The 16968-nt window shown below is 41.6% G+C and overlaps 1 protein-coding gene and 1 long non-coding RNA gene across 4 annotated transcripts; one reads left to right on the top strand and one right to left on the bottom strand.

Annotated features, from left to right (window-relative positions):
• The first annotated feature begins 4784 nt into the window (after positions 1-4784).
• On the top strand, positions 4785-7747 carry LOC113844084 (uncharacterized). The gene is made up of 2 exons (XR_003498258.3): positions 4785-6902; positions 7595-7747. It is a non-coding gene; the product is annotated as an uncharacterized lncRNA (long non-coding RNA).
• Positions 7748-7772: 25 nt separating this feature from the next.
• Positions 7773-13642, bottom strand: LOC101803161 (caspase-8). 3 transcript variants are annotated; one of them, XM_027461031.3, is made up of 9 exons: positions 12966-13642; positions 12274-12379; positions 11142-11280; positions 10984-11040; positions 10579-10646; positions 9937-10072; positions 8910-9097; positions 8596-8825; positions 7773-8294 (listed from the first exon to the last, which is right to left on the bottom strand). In XM_027461031.3, the coding sequence occupies exons 1-9, from the start codon at positions 13268-13270 to the stop codon at positions 8159-8161; spliced, it is 1365 nt and encodes a 454-aa protein (XP_027316832.1). In that variant the 5' UTR covers positions 13271-13642; the 3' UTR covers positions 7773-8158. The 3 variants fall into 3 exon arrangements, with proteins under 3 accessions (XP_027316832.1, XP_027316831.1, XP_071897481.1); XM_027461030.3 differs by having other exon boundaries at positions 8596-9097; XM_072041380.1 differs by lacking the exons at positions 11142-11280; positions 12966-13642 and having other exon boundaries at positions 8596-9097.
• Between the last annotated feature and the right edge of the window lie 3326 nt (positions 13643-16968).

The raw sequence follows: 16968 nt of genomic DNA, 5'->3' as shown, positions 1-16968 counted from the left end.
TTTTAGTATTTTTAACAGCATTCCTAGTAGGTAGTCATGACTCAGACTCCCTCTATATACAGTGTTTACCAAAATCCTTGCAACAAAAGTGGTAAGAGATGTAGTAAGTGCTCTTTTACTCCTGCTCACACTTGGGCAAGGTAAGCAAGAAATGTGTGAGTAGGAGTAATGAGGACTTTAAGTTCTTAACATCTGTTCTCAAAATGCTCTTATCTTTCTTTCAGCTTTATTCAGTTTGGGATTTGAGTTTTTTTCTATATGGTAGCATTATAATTCAACAAATAATGATATGCCTGTGTGTTAAGATTCTTGTAGACATTTTTAAATAGTTGCATGCCATAGAGTATACATGCTGATGTAAAGTATCGTATATACAAAATGTAAAAAAGTTAGGCTAATACCTTTTACCTCATGATTGGTGCAGGCTAAGAGAGCACTAACAGATTATCTCAGCAGCTCCATGATGGACAGTAATTTATGCCTTTTTAACATCATCGCATAGGATCTACTATCTGAGTCCATATTAATGTGTACAGGTTATAACAGATAAGAGAACCTACAAAATTTTAAAAGAAAACAGTTAAAAGATTTGTCAGTGTAAAGCCAGGAAACAGGTGGTGTTTTGTTTTGTTCTTTTTTTTTTTTTTTTTTTTTTTTTTCTGTGAATTGTGGCTTATCTAAAGCATAAATAATTCTATTTCTTATTTTAAAATCAGGCCCCTTTCACTAAGGAACTCAGAAAGCCAAAATAACGTTCTACCTTATGCAAAACCTTCCAGGATGTCCAAATGAGTATCTGCTTAAAAGAGGAGAGATCTCGGTATAAAAGATTAAATGATTTACCACATGGAAAGGTGAAGTTTATACCCTGCTCCCAACCCCTAAAAATATAATTCCCTAAAAGCTTTGGCTGCCCGTAGTAACTGGAACCTTGCTTTAACTAGAGATGTCTTGTGGAAGTGCTGCAGCTCTTCAACCTACGGCACTTGCCTCAATACTCAGTAAGAGTTGTAACCCCTTTGAAGCTGCAGAAGAAGAGCTAGAACTGAACAGAAAGCTCAGGTGTGCCTCAGTAACGTGCAGTGAGGGCATCACAAGGCAGCCTCCTAGGTGGCTCCTGCTAACTGGTTAAGACCCCTCTTAAAGCCCTTTCTTTCATATTGATGTCTTAGAAAATACCCAACAAAATATGCCTTTGTCAAACTTTCTTTATACTATAATATAACAAATTCATACAGCCCTTCTTGAACTGTATTATTTTAGTATTGGTCTTATATCTGACTTAGGAAATTACTGTTACTATGTTTGTTTTTTTTTCCTAATGATATTTATGACTTCCTTGTACTAACATTTCAGCCTTCAATGTTTATCCAAGTTTTAGACAGCCAGCAAGAGTTAACTCTGTCACTGCTTCTATCCATATTATTGTGTGTGCATATTATACAGAAGGATTCTGAAAAGGAATCCAAATTCTTCTGACAAGATCCTTCCCTCCCCCCCCCCTCCGAGATAGTGTATTGACTTTCTTTTTAATCATTCAGAATTATATCTGAGAGAACTAGTTCTGGCATTCATATGTAAGAAACAAATACGTAAAGAGAAAAAGAAAGCAAGATACAGGTTTCTATTACAGACTCTGGAAAGCAAGCAGCCAACCGTAAGTCCCCCAAATGACCACAGTAGTGTGCTAGGCACACTGTGGCACTAAAGATTTACATGCCCTTCTATGGCTGAACGGTCTGCCCCCTCCCCTCCCAACCTCAAATGTTTATGTCCTTGTTACCTAATGATCATAGTTCAGGCATTCAGCCAGTAACCAGAGAAACAGTGCTGATGCTACTGATGTTGTATTAGAGCTGGTCTGATCAGCAAAATGAAATGCTTTCCTCATTCCAGAATTCCTGAATGCTCATGTTCCTTTTTGTGCTTGTGTGAGTTGTGCATAGTGTATCAGGAATCCGTACCGGGGTAGAAAACAGTCAATATCTTTGCATCCTGGCCACTAAGTCCACAGAACTCAGTATTATTATGAAAAATCCTCTGCAGTTCCAGATTGAGTCATTAAATTAATGTTATGCTTATTTCCTTCTGGCTTATCAAGCAGGGTGTAAATTACGTTAACATGAGAGTGGTTGTTGATAAGGGTTATGCTGTTTTAGGGAATTTTCTCATTTAAAGAAAATGAGGTGCTCAGCATTGGCCCCACAGGCAGGATTGTTGCTCTCTGTCTCCTGGTGCTAACAGTGTTACAATTTGCTTTAGTAACACAGGCTTTAGTAACACAGGCTGAAACAGTAACACAGGCTGACAGTTCTCCATTATAGGCTATCATCATGGCTCACTTGCAGTAATGAACTCTCTGCCTGGAGGATATATGCATAAAAGTCTGCACAGGTGGCTCCAGCTGCAGCTCCAATTGGCAATATATAGATTGATATATAGATTGCACCAGTACCCTATTTTGTTTCTCAGATAAGTGACGTCTTGTGGTAACTCTAAGCTCTTGATTTGTTCTGCGTTATTTAGGAGTGTGCCATAGTCTTAGCTGGATCATGGAAGATGATTGCTAGCCGACTTGTGCTGATGGACTTGTGGCTTATTCATCACTTGGGTCAGTGACAAATTGTTTTTGTTCCAGAAAAACAATTTGTCACTGCCAAACAATTTGAAACTGCCACTCTCAAAACTCGTCTCTTGGCTGTCAGTAAAGGCTGATATTTGGACACCCAGTTAGTCAGTCAGCAATTTGATACCTGCTTTTGCTTTTTGCTTCATGATTGACAACTTTTGTCAATTTACTTCTCATGCTTCACAATTGCTCTACATACTGATATAGTAGAAGAATGCAGTTTAATTGGTGTCTGAGGGAGAAGTGTTTCTGATTCATCACCCCAAACTGACATGCCACCATACAATCAATATAATCCCATCTCACATTCTTCCATAGAAAACATGAGGGAGAAGCAGGCAAATCTACCAAGCAACTATTTTCATGGCTTAGAAATTCAGCATATAATAGGCTGAATCATGTACAAAATACTTCATTTTGCTGAGATACATGCTGGTCTTGTCTTGGGGCCTGCTATTATGACACAGAAATCCTTTTAATGTCACATGGGTGCAACTGACTAATTCATGAGAAGGATTGTAGGTTGGTTTATGTTGGTTTCTTTAATTGGTTTTGAGGGCTTAGATGTGATTAAGGGTTTAAATTCACCTTAAGGGCTAAATGTCATGTTTCCATATCCCCATCCTCATGTTAAGAGTAAATGTTATTATCCAGAATCAGGAACAAAAATTATGAATTATGAGTATTTCCTCTCTGTGTTCCCCAGGCTGCTGTAAAGGCTTTGGAAATTGTGTCTGGCTACCAGCTCACATGGGATAAAGAACATCTCTCTGTAGTCTTCCTGAAGGGTGTCTCATCGTTCTGTGATAGCTCTGTACTGCTAGCTGCTCTTGGACACAAATTCACTGAAATTGGGAACGAAATCATATTTCATACCTGCATTTCATTCAGGTTTCCTCCAAAATTTGAAAAGTTGGTGCTGGGAGAGCGACTGATCTGTAGATCCTGCCCTAGTCTGACTGTTGTGGGGCACCACTTGCTAGTGCTTCTCCCTAGCTGGTGCTCCAGGAGGGAGGGGGTTGTGCACACTCAGCAATTGTTTCCTTCCCTGCTGTTCAAGAGAGGTATTAATGCTGTGTTCTCTCACTAGAGACACTGCAAGGATGACAAATGCAGCAGTATTGATTCATCTTTTTTCCTCCCAGTCATAAATGCTATTCTAAGGACACTGCCGAGGCACTACAAATTAGTCCTCTGTTGCCTTCAAAACTGGTTCTCTTATTTCTGGCAAGAGCATTTTCTCTCCCTTTTCATTATGCCAGTGTCTCAATGATTCAGACTCTGATGTTTTGCCTTACAGTCCTAGGGAGTGCAGAAAGTGTCAAATACCATCTGTATTTGCTGTTAGACACAGTTACAATACCTTAAATAACTTGGTGTGTGTGTGTGTGTGTGTGTGTGTGTGTGGTGTTTTTTTTTTTTGTTGGTTTTTTTTTTTTTTTTTGGCATCTCACAGCACACTTCAGGCAGGAATAATGAGCACAAGCTTTACAAGTACTTTTTTTTTTTTTCTTTTTCTCCAAGTGTTTCTGAAACACCATGAGCAAGACACTTGAGAAAGCAGAACAGCCACAGAAGTCCAGAAGACAACTTTGACTCTAGAAGCAGTAAGAAAACCTATGCAGTCCGGATGTGTGAGTGGCACACCTTTACTAATTGGCTAGGGATTATTTCACATCAAGTTTGTAGGGAGCGTGCCTTCAAGCCTGAAGGGCAGGGAGGCTGGGCAAGGTGTCCCAGAGCTTTTGGCACACACCCCCCCCCCCCCCCTTAGAAAGCAACCATAGGCTAAAAATGAATCTTTTGCTTAAATGGATTTCTTTCTGGCTACCTTAAGTATGAGTCATCTTCAAACACTTCATGTTGCAGCTTGATCAGGTCCCTTACCACATGTGCTGCTGTAATTCAGTAATTTGGTGTTATTTGGTTTAAAACATCTCTTCATAAAGGAAAAAGTAAAACAAAACCACAAATATTTTCCCCTAAGATTTTAGAACACCTGTAATTATAATCTACAACTGCATTATTTTGGCTGCACAAAGGCCGATACCAGCTGGCCAGATTGAGGAACATACAACATACTTAGGTTTTCTGAAGGATACAGCAGTTTAGTGGAACTCTTCAGCAGGCAGGATCCATTCCTGTAACTCGAAGCTGGACTTGCCCAGTCAGTTAGTATAAGGGAGAGCAGTCTCACGGCACTGCCTCCAGGAAGGGCTGTCTCCTCGAGTCAGCCACTGCGATCCAAGACAGTTAGCCTTTGCTGTGCTGAGTGAGAGGGTAATTATGCTGGAAGCCATGTATTATTTCTGCATTGCTGAGTTAGCCAAGGAGATGTGTGCTGTTAGGAATGGGAGTTAATCCATACTGTAAGGGGCTTGGGCACAAGGCTCTTGTAGCTGCAGTGTGACTCAGTGGGCCCCAAGGGTTCATTGGGGAGAGCGGAAGAAGAGTGGGTAGGGCTGTAAGACAGAGTGGTGAGGTATGTGTTTTCATCCTATGACCCTTCGTGATTTTCTGGAGACAGATCTCAAGGAGAAAGAGGAACTTGAAGCTGTGGGACCATGCTGCAGGATGGCCAGAATGAGCTTCAAAGAAGCATGTGAGATAACACTGTAGCACTCACCAAAGGTGCAAATAAGACATCTGCAGAGGTTCCACTCCCTTGTCTGGCCTGTGAGGGAAGTTAATGCCATGCAGCCATTCTCATACTTTTAAATTTCATAAAATATTTTTCTTCTCAGTAGCAAGATGAATGCCGGCAACTGACACCTGTAAATCATAGTTCCATTTATCTCATATATCAGTTCTGATGCTTTTTGACTAAGCCAGTGCCTAGCTTCATGGTCACTCTGGTAAGACCAGGCTAAAACAGGAATTTGCTAGTACTGGTAAGGTTAGTAGGGAGTCAAGGCAGGTCGTAGTCTTGGTCTGTTGCACACTGTCTTGGCACGTGATACAGCATGGCCCATAGTCCAAGGAAGATGTTATCTCCTAAAGCTGAAAAAATAGAAGCAGGGAATGCTGCAGAGCTGAGGAGTGAGGTGGGAGAAGGCAGTAACAGGGATTTTTTTAAACGAATATACTTGGAAAATATTAGCATTGCTATGATAGGCTTTGGTGTTTTATTTTTTCAGCTCTTTCTCTCCAGGAATTCCTTTGAACTGAAGCACCTAAGCAGCAATACTTGTTTCTCTTTCATTGACATCAGTTATTTTTGCTGTATAAAGGTTGCACTGGAGGCAGTGGGGAGTGGGTCTCAAATGTCCTAAGCAGGAATCCATGGAGTTAGGAAACATACCTGAAGGGGTGGAGTCACACCTTTTAAGGGAGAGTGTGAGTGTGTTGCTTGATGTCTGGTACATGTCTGCCGTGTATTTTAAGGCTCCCTACTCTTTCACCTCTAAGTCACTACTCTTTACAAATGATAATCTGGGCACTCCCCTGCCGTGGAGGCTGTAGATACTACAACATTCAGCATAAGGACAGCACAAAAATCTTGGGCCCTGTTGCAGTGTGGATGTTTGCTTCCTGTGGGTCTGACTCTGTTCTGTATGTGTAAGAAAGGCTCTGCATTTTACTGTCACACTCTTTTTCTCTTTCAACTTACAGCAAATTTAGCTTATTGCTAATTGGCTCACTTCCCTTTGGAAATTTGCTTAAGAAAGGATATGCTGGCAACCTGCAGTAGTGCCCTGTCCGTTAGCTTTTAGGAAGCTCTATGTTGGTGTAAAAGATCATGGTGGTCTACCTAGAGCTGTACTACCAGAGCGCTACCTGCAAATGCATACAAGGGGGAATAAAGGGAAGTCCTCACTTTCTGAAATTTAGGCTATTTCAGACTATTTCTGGGTGACAGTTTTAACGATCTGTTCCTTTAAAATAAAATAAATAATAATATATATTATATATTATTATAATATATATATATATATATATTATATATATAATATATAATATATATTATATTATAATATATATATATATTTAAAGTGACTAGGGAAGCAAGGAGGGAGTCAAAGTAACTGTGTTTGTTATTTGTTAATATTTGTTTGTCACAAATCAAATTAACAATTTGCCGCTGTTTGTATTTACCAATTGTGATGCTGCTCAAATTTATAAAGAAAAAAAAATGCTTTTTCTTCCCTTCCTTTGCCACAAAGCAAGCAAAATATCTAATGCAGAAGAGAAGCATCAAGCAGAACATTACATCAGTTGAAGAAAAACACCAGATGACTGCACTTTTGCTCCTTGATGAGAATGTTATCCTGAGGTAAGTACAGAATTAGTGAGCAAAGAGTTGGCATGAAGTTAGAATGCTCTAAAATCTGTACATGCTTATTCTGCTGTGTGTGCTCTGGCCCATCAATGGCTGTACACTTGTCACTGCCTGGTATGCCGTCACAGTGGCAGGAGTGCCTCTAATACCATACAATATGTGTGCCTCAGCAACATGCACAGGCCCTTTGAAGCCTGTCCAGTGGTTGTCATGTAGCTTTACGTATTTGCTACCAGAAGCATTAGAAGTAGAGGTGATTTCCTTTTTCCTTCATGTGAATAAGTGTAGTGAATAATTAGTCTGTGGAGCTGCAAGGATTCCTTATGAATTAGCTAGATGGCAGTTGCTTTATAGGAGAAGACTAATTGTGGAAAAGATTGAAAACTTACAGATTTGACTTCTAATTGAAGAATTGCTAACTGGATTCATTACGCATTATATGAGGGGATTCATAGTAAGACCTGGTTTATGGCACACATTAATCTTGCTGGAAAAGTCACCCCTATTTTTACACCATGAAATCCTGTGTAACTGTCTCCCTCAGCACAGCCAACAGTTTGCATTTGCTTTATCTTTTCCTTTTGATTCCCAAGGAAAAGTTTCCTATATGAGCATGCTGTCAGTCAGACTCATGAATTCAGAATCTCTTGGCTCACTTAAATTTTGTCCATATGTATCATCCATAGGACTAAAGAAGATCCAGCCTCACCTCTAAGGGAAAGGGAACAGCATGAGTTCACCAATTTGACTGTACTTGATCCCCAGCGGGCTGATCTACAGTCTGACAAGCAGGGTAAATTATTTTGGGGGGGGGGGGGGGGGGGGGGGGGAGAGAGAAAGTAACAAAACACACTAATGCATGTATCCTGTAAAATTGGCAGCCCCCCCCCTTTTATTTTAGAAAAGTAAGTATAAAATACACAAGGCTTTATAACTTGTCTTCTTAAACTTGCATTTGCAATATATCTTAATAAAGAAACAGCAATTGTGGTACAGCTGAAAGGACCCTGAGTGTATTTTATGCTAGCAAACGACAAATTCGAGACCAGGGGAGATGCTCTCAGGTATAAAGTGTCACACAAATTAATACTAAGTTCTTAAGACTTTTGCTCCTTGTCTATTATCAATAAAAACAGTTGCATTTGTGCTACCAGTAGACACTGAAAGTCTGTTATGTTTTACCAAATTCTTAGCTGATACCAGCTGTTTAAGGCTGCTGCAGCTCCTCTTGCTCTGCAGTTCTCTCTCATTTAGTTGACAGGAAAGATGAGCTTTTTCCTCAGTGTGAAACTGGGCTGCGGCATCTGCTTCGCTGCATTCTGTTTGTCAATCTTTCTGCTCACCTCTTGATTCACAGCTGTCAGGATGGTGAGAATATCTTCTCCTCTGCAAAAATACAAGTACATTTTGTATTATAGCAGCATTTAACATCACAAAACATACTGCATTCTCATATATCATAACCTATGCAAGTGCTAACAGCTCCGGTTTTAAAGAGGCTTCAAAGCAGTTAGGTAACTGCTTCAAACAATCTAAATGGTGTTACTCTGTTCTAAATTGCTGTTTTCACTCTGAGCAAGCCCTGCCACTGCATATCATCTACCACTGCATTCAAATCAAACTCTTGGAATTCAGAATTTAAAAAAAAATAGTGTTGCCACAAAGTAGTTTATGGAAATACAGTTACCGAGGACAGCTGTTCTCCAAGTGCTGGCATAGTGACTGTATGTACCAGCTTCCCTGGCTTGAGCTTCTATAGGAAACATAGTCTTGCAAGGTAGCCATGCCCAAGAGGAAGTCTGCCTCTGAGGGAATACACTCAAGCTGAAATCTTGCATCTGCTTCTAGAGAAGAATCTTGCTCCCCAGAATCTGTTTCAATGGTTACACCTTTCTGACGAGCATCACCTTGGCATGCCTGAACAAAGAAGACTTTTGGTTTTCCAGCAAGTGAGTGGCAATTCTGCCCAGTGAAAGAAGTGGTCAGTTCCTGGATACGTACTTCCTGTCCATCAACACCATATATAACGCCTTTTTTTCCATGAGAGAGAACACAGCAAACAAAACAGTCTTTGTCATTGTGATCTTGGCACCGGTAGATGTTCACAATCTTACGGATTTCTTCTGCAGTGAGGTCTTTATATTCTTTTATTATAAAATGAAGGGTGCCGAAGACTTTGCTCAGAGCAGCTGAAAAGCAAACAGAAGGGTGACTAAAGCAGTTTTATAAAATCTGGACTCCTTTTGCAAGTTATGTTTCTAGAGGAAGCCATTTATTTTTCATCCTGCTATACTACTATCCAGGTAGTTACACTCCTGCTCTGAAAATAATCTAGATGTCTGATCACTAATCACATTTGTATCAAATTCCCTTAGCCCTCATTACAAGCCTACCTTGTGATTTTGCTGTTTAGTATTGCCTTTGTACGGCAAAGTGCAGAACTAGCTGTTACCTCCCCAGCCAACTTTTACAGTTAGTCTTTGCCTCTTGCAACAGGTGTCAAACATTGCTATTGCTTTCCCCGAGGGTGGAGGCATTACATTTTTGGGTAACACCTGTGTCACAAGAAGATTACTTGCACTCTGACTCTTGAATTAAGTTAAGGTTCAAGTCAATCAGCGAAGTCCTGCCGATGGATTTTATCTCTTGGTCTAGATAGTGCAAATATGCCCGTTTCGAGGATCTAAGGACCTGCAATGAGCTACACTGCTCTTGCAGGACAGCCTGCTAAAATCAGGGCCACTGAATAGCAACATAATAGAGTCCCTAAACTCCATGCCACCCACAAAACTTTTTTTTTTTCCCCTTTAAGCTGGAAGTTAACTAAAATCCAAATTCTGGTTCTGTAGCAAATCTGCTTCTGCAGATTTTAGTAATATGTAACTCAGTCACTACCAGAAAAGTAGACTAGAAATGGAAGCTTGAAATTCAAATACCTAGTGCAGAATACAAAATGTTTCCTATTTTTAAGTCAGTCTACTCTCCCTGAAGTGAAGATATGCAAAGTCATCTTTAATGTTCACTGTACCTGCATCTACGTCTGTCCCGTTCCGATCATTCATCTTTTTGAGTTCTGGCACTGCTTTCCTGGCTTTTGCAAAATTGTGATTATTCAGGATCAGGCATACTCCACGGGGTCGGCTTGTCATTTTGTAAGCTTCAAGCTGTTGGAAAGACAGACTGCTTGTGACTGCTTCTCAGCCCTTGCTTGTGGCACAGAGGGGTAAGGAGGCAACTGGCCTCGCTGTGCAGCTCTCCCTGCACAGGCTTTGCTCCCAGGATGTGGCAACGTGCTGCTCCACCACCTCTGGGAGTCTTTGGTGCTAAATAACAGCCCCTCCAAGCCTTCACCATCATGCTTGGCCCACAAAGGGTGCTGCATATGCCTACTTTTTCCAGGCCCAGTCATCTACCTACTGTGTACTTCCTGGTATAACAAACTTGGCTTACCTTGCTATTTCACAAATGTTTGTTTTGGTTTTTTATGTTTTAACCCTGCAGCAGGTTCTGCCCATGACTTAGTGTCAAAATAAGGGACATTACAGAGTGCATTTTTATTTTTCTAGATTGCACCTTTAACAAGCTGTGCATATAAGAACTGTTTGCCTCCCAAAGGAATGGTCTCTTCTGAGACAAAATTATGGCATTTTTAAGACACGTACTGACTTACCTGGGAAGACTGATCACAACTGCCAGGAGAATCACGTGCCACAGATGATGCCAGCAATCTGGGACAGGCTGAATACACATAAAGAAAGTATGTGTAAGTAGAGAACATAACATTACAGAAAGAATTGAATCTCTGTTCGTATTCTCTATTCACAAGTCGTTCCAAGAGTTAAACTGTTCTCTGAAAATACTGAACTGTGGTTGAATGACTGTTCTTGTTAGTTATAAACCACACCAAGAAAAATCACCTAAAAGGGAGTTGAAAGTACTGTGATGAGTGAGTAAACAGCTGCATACCTGATCACTTTTCAGAGAGGCACGTGTAAAAAAGTGAGATGCAAGTGATGTAGAAGGTCCAAAAGCTGGAGAAAAGCAAAAGATTCATTTTTGACGGAGTTTCACTTACCTTCAGTGACTTCTGTGCTGCTCCTCTGTCCTTCTGTTACAAGCATCTCTTCTTCACCTGAAAAGCATTAATTAATTCATTATTAGTCCTGTAAGACAGCTAAGTGTCACTTCAAGACTTGTGGGAAAGAGGCCTTGTTTTGGTTTGGTTTAGTTTACCAAATAGGTTTAATTCATATTCTTCAATTTTCTTCAACAGGCTCTTGTCAATTTTTTCACAAAGAGTCTTCAGGACAGTAAGGTTGTCTTCTCCCAAAATCCCCTTCTTCTCCATCTCAATGAAAACGTCGAGCATTGTCTGGGCAATCAGAAAGGTAGTTTGCTCTTAGGACACATCCATGCTGCTACTGGGAAGGAAGCTGCAGCATGTGCATGTGCACCCAAGCCAGCCTGAATAAAAGTATCTTTTCAACATGCATATTTCCTTCACACTGCTCAGAAATGCTGAGTTCTAATCCAGGAGAGCTAATGGTGATCACACAGGAGGGAAAAAAAAAAAAAAAAAAAAAGATCACTTTTATTACTTCTTTCTTTGAGCTGACTTACAGTGGCAATTTTTTGCACTCAGCAGAAACACAAGCATGACACTAGTGACCAATTTCAGGCAGTGGTAACAATGGGTATAACCATGCAAGTACAGTATAAAGAGTTCTCTGAAGCAAGAGGGAACCTAAGGGACAGGACCTCTTGCCAAACAGTGAATGGTAGAGCACAGTGGTCACCCCATGGATTTACTAGAACAGGTACCACTCATTGGTTGCAGTTTTTACTCTAAGAGGGAAGATTTTAAAAGAAGGAGTTATCATTAGGCAGTCAGAATTGCAGGCTGATATAGTGTAAGAGCAGCTGGATCTCTCTAAGTTAACTCCAAGCTCTTGGGTATTAGCGCAGGTAAGGATCTGCTGCCTAGATCTGTATTCTGAGTTTGGAAATAAACATTACCAAAACATAAAGTAATAGCCACAGTGGGTGATTCGCTATGTTTGATAATGGCTTAGAAGGCAGCCAAAACAAAATCAGTCAGAAAAGATTAGTGAATGAGCTCAACAGCCAGTGATCAAAGCCACTGAGTGTCATGCCTGTCCCAGGGCTGGCCCATCCACCCTGGGCTGTAGGACTACTGCTAGAGCTACACGTCAATACTAGCACAGAAGAAAAAGGGTCACCCTTTTCCTTATGGTCTTTTCAGTTTTAGTGACACTCATTCCCCACAGAACAACCCAAATGCTACAATGCATTATGGTAATAATTAAATAAATAAAATAAAATAAAATATTAAAGCAATTCTTACAGTTTCAGGGCTTAGCTTGCATTTTGGTAATTCTTTCCCCAAAAGAAATTTGAAACACTTCATCTCCTCTTTCGTGATGTTTTCTGACAGCTGAAAGAGTAGGTACCTAGAAAGAGCAGTGGAGAACATTGTTTCACCGTGTTCCCTAGCACACAACTTGGCACGGTACTGTTGAACTGTCCCCTTAGTCTCCTTTGTGCTGCCTTCTCAAGTACATGGGACCCTTTTTTCCTTTTTAGCCTGAGGGAATATCAGTAACAGAACAGCCAAATATCAAACCATTTCCAGCTGTAATTAAAAAAAATCTGTGTTTTCCTAAAATCAAAACTGCACTGAGACTTTCTAGTACCGAGTGCAGAGACAGAGTCACAGCCAGTCACTTACTACAGCCCACAGCACTTGGGGGGGGGGAGGGAAGACCATGGTAGGCTGTGAACTGCTTCAGAAAGGTGCAGCTGTTTTCTCCCTTTTAGTGGACAGACATTTCTATTTTCTCTACTGCTTATACCTGCTTTCCCCTGGAAAGATGCAGGAGCTTGTGTGTTTCCAAACCTTAGTTGGGTGTTCAACTCATCAGTAAAAAACTTACACAGACCCACCTGAGGTCACCGGGTCCCAGAGAGCAAGCTCCAGGGCCAGGCTCAGTCCAACACCACCCCCGGCCACCTCACCTGAATCCACCAGCAACTCACCTGAACTGCGACACCCGTGCCCTGCCTGGGATCTGAAGCTCCCTCTCCATCGCCTCTCGGCTGGAGCCCAGCTGGGCAGCCAGGAGGTCCATCCGATTGATCCGGTAGAGCAGCTCCCGCAGGAAGGCCAAGTCCCCCGCCTCAATCATGCCTTTCTCCAGCAGCACCTGGAAGAAGGCCTTGGGCTCCTCGATGGCTTCCTGCTTCCTCACAGGGACGTGCTCCAAGCTGAGAAACTTCAGAGCCGCCAGCTCAGCCCTGTCCAGCGCCTCGCTGATTGCATAGAGCTGCCTGGAGAACTCCATGGCCCTGCCAGGCCCAGACCACAACCACTTCCTCGCCGCCGGCCTCACTGCTGCCGTGCTCCCGTCTGCCACCGGGCCTGGGAGGGAGGCGGCCTGTGGGCCACTGGGAGATGTAGTTCTTTCTGGATTCCTAACTAGAAATCCCCCAGTTTTACTTAAAAGCTGTGTGCCTGCCAGAGAGGAGCTCTCTCAGACACACCTGAGGCCCACTCTGTTTGCAGTTATGGAGCACTATTTAAAAAGATGGAAACATTCTGAGGAAGCAGAAAATCCCTACCATACACAACTAGGTGGAGAGCACAGGGCCTGGTTACCATCCACCAGAGCTGACCTCCCATGAGCTTGTCTTCTTGGGTGTCACTGCTGGGCAAGCTCTTCCCTTCAGCCTGGGAGCCACCATACCTCAGATTTCTTTTTCTTCTGTTGCCAGGAAATACTAATAAATCCCTCTTTACTGTTAGAAAACAAACAAACAACAACAAAAACAATACCAAATAGGTCTTATATTTCCAGCAGAAAAAGAGTGTTTTCATACAACGTCAAACGTGTACTACTGACAGGAAAAGTGACTTTTACATACCATGACTGAATTCATACTACGTGCATAACACAACGTGCTGCACACTGTTTTATATTAAAGCTGCCCCCTGCTTGTTTGAATTCTTCTCTTTTTGCTTCATAAAATTCATACATCCTCTCAGTGAAATCAGTAAGTGGAAACTGGTGGGGGAAGCAAATGAGAGCTCTTCTTGCATTTTTAAGTACTTCATAAAAAAACACACGTTGAGCCCACTTGTAAACTGGAGTGACACTTCAGTGGTTAAAAATACAAAGTAAGATGAGTTTGCCAATAAAATATTTTCCCAAGCCACGCCATTATCTTCACACATCTCAAGATATTTCTGACATGAAAAAAAATGAACTTGTGCAGGTCAGAAGCTCCCTCTGCCTGGGCTTTTGCTGCAATCACACCTCTCTAATTTAAGGGCACTAACAATTCATCGCCATTTTAACATGAACAGAAAGAAGCTCAGAATGCCACAAATGAACTTCCTCTTCACAAGCTGTTCGAGGACACTGACAGGAAACACACACACAGTTGAGGTGGTCGACTCTACACCCTTACAGGCACTGGCCATTGAACCAGCTTCCCTCCCAGCCCTGAGGACTTTTAGCAACAGGCTTATAGGAGCACAGAATGATGGGGGTGAGACCTTAAAATGCTACGTAACCTCTGTTACACCTTCTGTTGCATAGATGGTATTTCACAACAACAGAAGGAAGGAGATTTTATTAGTTGGATTTTCATCCTTCTGAAATTGAACATTAACACCTTATCAGGAGAGCCACCCTCAAGCATCCATAGTCCCCAAAGAAATAAACAAGGTGTCAAACGAGGTATGTTTAAAACGAGGTCTGTTTAAAAACAGACACAGACACCACCCCATCCCACTCCCCCTAAAAAAAAGGAAAAACATGTTTGGCAATACATTAAGCAGAAATATTTACGTTATTATCATAGAAGTCATTTATCAATGTATACAGCACTACGCAAGATACTTGATCACAATATGCGTACAAGTTGGGTCACAGGTGGAAGTAAGCTGAATGCAGCAAGATGTTTTTTAACAGCCTATGAGCTAACATGCCCTCAAGTCATGTTAAAACAAGCTCTTCTTAGTAAATAGACTGCAGGAGTTATGGATCCTTCTCTTTGCACTGATATGCCAGGACAAAGCAAGCCTAAACACAAAGTGGCTAGAGGAATATAAAATCTATGTAAAAGACCTAAGTCAAGCTCAGACGCAATGTCCAGGATAACTTTCCAGCTAGCTAGAAACATATGACAGTTTGGAACCACAAAGACCAGTCACATCAGGGAGCTGGGGAATTCCTGTAGCTGTCAATAATAGAACAGACAGAGCAATAAGCAAAGGCACGACTACAGAAAGGAAATACAGAAATGAGTATCTGGGAATTCCCAAAGATCTTAACCATATTTTTTAGCACATTGCATAAAAGCCACTGCAGACTAAACAGGTTGTTATCTGTTCATAATTTGACACATCTCTAGCTGGAAAAAAAAAGGCAGATCTGAGTAATTCCAGAGAACACGTTCCCAAGGTAGTTAGTAGGTCAGAATAAAAGGCAGCAAGCACAGGCTGAACACTGAACATTTCCTGAGAAAAATCTAGCTCTGGACTCCCTGCTGCACAGCTGGCTCTTTTAAACGTTGTGGATTTTAATTCCACTTCTCCTTGGACTTCAAGTCTTACAGACAGGACTTCAAATCTTACCGACATCAGACACAGACAGCAGTTAAATCTAAAACAAAACGATCAAAACTCCCCAGTAGGTTAACTAACTTTACAGCACTGAAAACTTAAGAGCAAACCTTTATAGAGGTAGTGGGAAAATACGTAATTAGAGCAGCCCATGCAGTGGTAGAAAGCAGGCTGTGATCTGAACACAGGCAGGCTCCTCGCACGTACCACTAACCCATCCCAATAGTGGCAGGTGACCCTAAAATCTTTACAGGAGAGAGAATGATAAACTTCCCAGGGAAGGGGGGCATACACCACTCTCCGGGAAACTGATGTTAAACTGAACGAGTAAGTAAGGAGATGCAAATAAGAGGGCAGAGATCTGTGCCTCTGAATAACATTGTTTCCGCCTTCTGTCTTCCCCTACTCTTCTAAGCATTTCACCTTTCAAACAGCATCACTCTGATCTTGCCTGCTTTCAGCGTAAGCCTACAGGGTTTTAACTCACCAGCCTTGCTTTCCTGCCAACCTTCTGAGCCCACTTCCTGGTGGTAACGCTTCTACTGGCTGAAAGCAAAGTACAGACTTATGTGCCAGCATTGTTTCAGTACAAAATTCTGCCTCCCAAACAGGAGGTGAAGAAAAGGGAGGACAGACTGATTAATTATAGCTGAGTGCCTTCAGAAAGTACAGGTAATTGCCCCTCACCATTCTCCAAGTTGTGCTACAGAGGAAAAACAGTCAGAAAGCTGCAGAGCCTTCAAATTTTCTTCTTACCTTTCAGTTCTGTGGGAGGGCAACAAATATACAAAAGAACATATTGTCCACCCGGCTGCAGGCCTGTGAGCATATTTTCCTCAACCCAAAAAAGAAAGTGTTTTTGTTGATCACTGCATGAGTCACATACAAATTCACAGCATAGCTGCTTCCTGAAATTACTTGTAACAATAATTGACAGACAACCTCACCACAAACATGGCAAAGGAATTAACTAGATTATATCTGATCCACAATCCAAGGATAGTATGAATCAAGGCTCCTAATTCTTCTTGCTGGGCCTGGATACAATTGCTGGTTATAGCAGCGTGTCCAAGAACAGACAACGACCATTATTCTCTGCCATTACTTGTCATCTGTTTCTCCACAGTCACTTCTTTTCCCACTATCAATACATTAGTTTCCAACACATTCCCCACCCCCCTTCATCCCCACCTCACTGCCCTTGCCCCTTCTCTGTTTAGAAAAAACATTGCAACACAGTCCGTACCACAAGCCAATGTTAAAAAAAATAGTGATAGTTACACTGAAGTCTTTTGTACAAGCTAGTATTTATATGGTGAAGAAAGCTGAACTTAACGCAACACTGTGGAGACTGGAGGGTATCCTCAGTTTTAGACAAGACAGCTGCACCAGTAAATCAGGTTGCCTGAGACA

This window comes from Anas platyrhynchos, chromosome 7, assembly GCF_047663525.1.
Source record: "Anas platyrhynchos isolate ZD024472 breed Pekin duck chromosome 7, IASCAAS_PekinDuck_T2T, whole genome shotgun sequence".
In the NCBI taxonomy this organism is placed as follows: domain Eukaryota; kingdom Metazoa; phylum Chordata; class Aves; order Anseriformes; family Anatidae; genus Anas; species Anas platyrhynchos.
This window is presented reverse-complemented; position numbering and strand designations above follow the sequence as displayed.

What these genes read in the sequence shown, in the direction of transcription:
- LOC101803161 (XM_027461030.3), bottom strand. Translation starts at nt 13,270, where the DNA reads ATGGAGTTCTCCAGGCAGCTCTATGCAATCAGCGAGGCGCTGGACAGG. An exon ending in GTTGTGATCAGTCTTCCCAG is followed by an intron (nt 10,073 to 10,578) that starts GTAAGTCAGTAC and finishes TCTTTCCAACAG; the next exon opens with CTTGAAGCTTACAAAATGAC. An exon ending in TTGGAGAACAGCTGTCCTCG is followed by an intron (nt 8,295 to 8,595) that starts GTAACTGTATTT and finishes GTATTTTTGCAG; the next exon opens with AGGAGAAGATATTCTCACCA.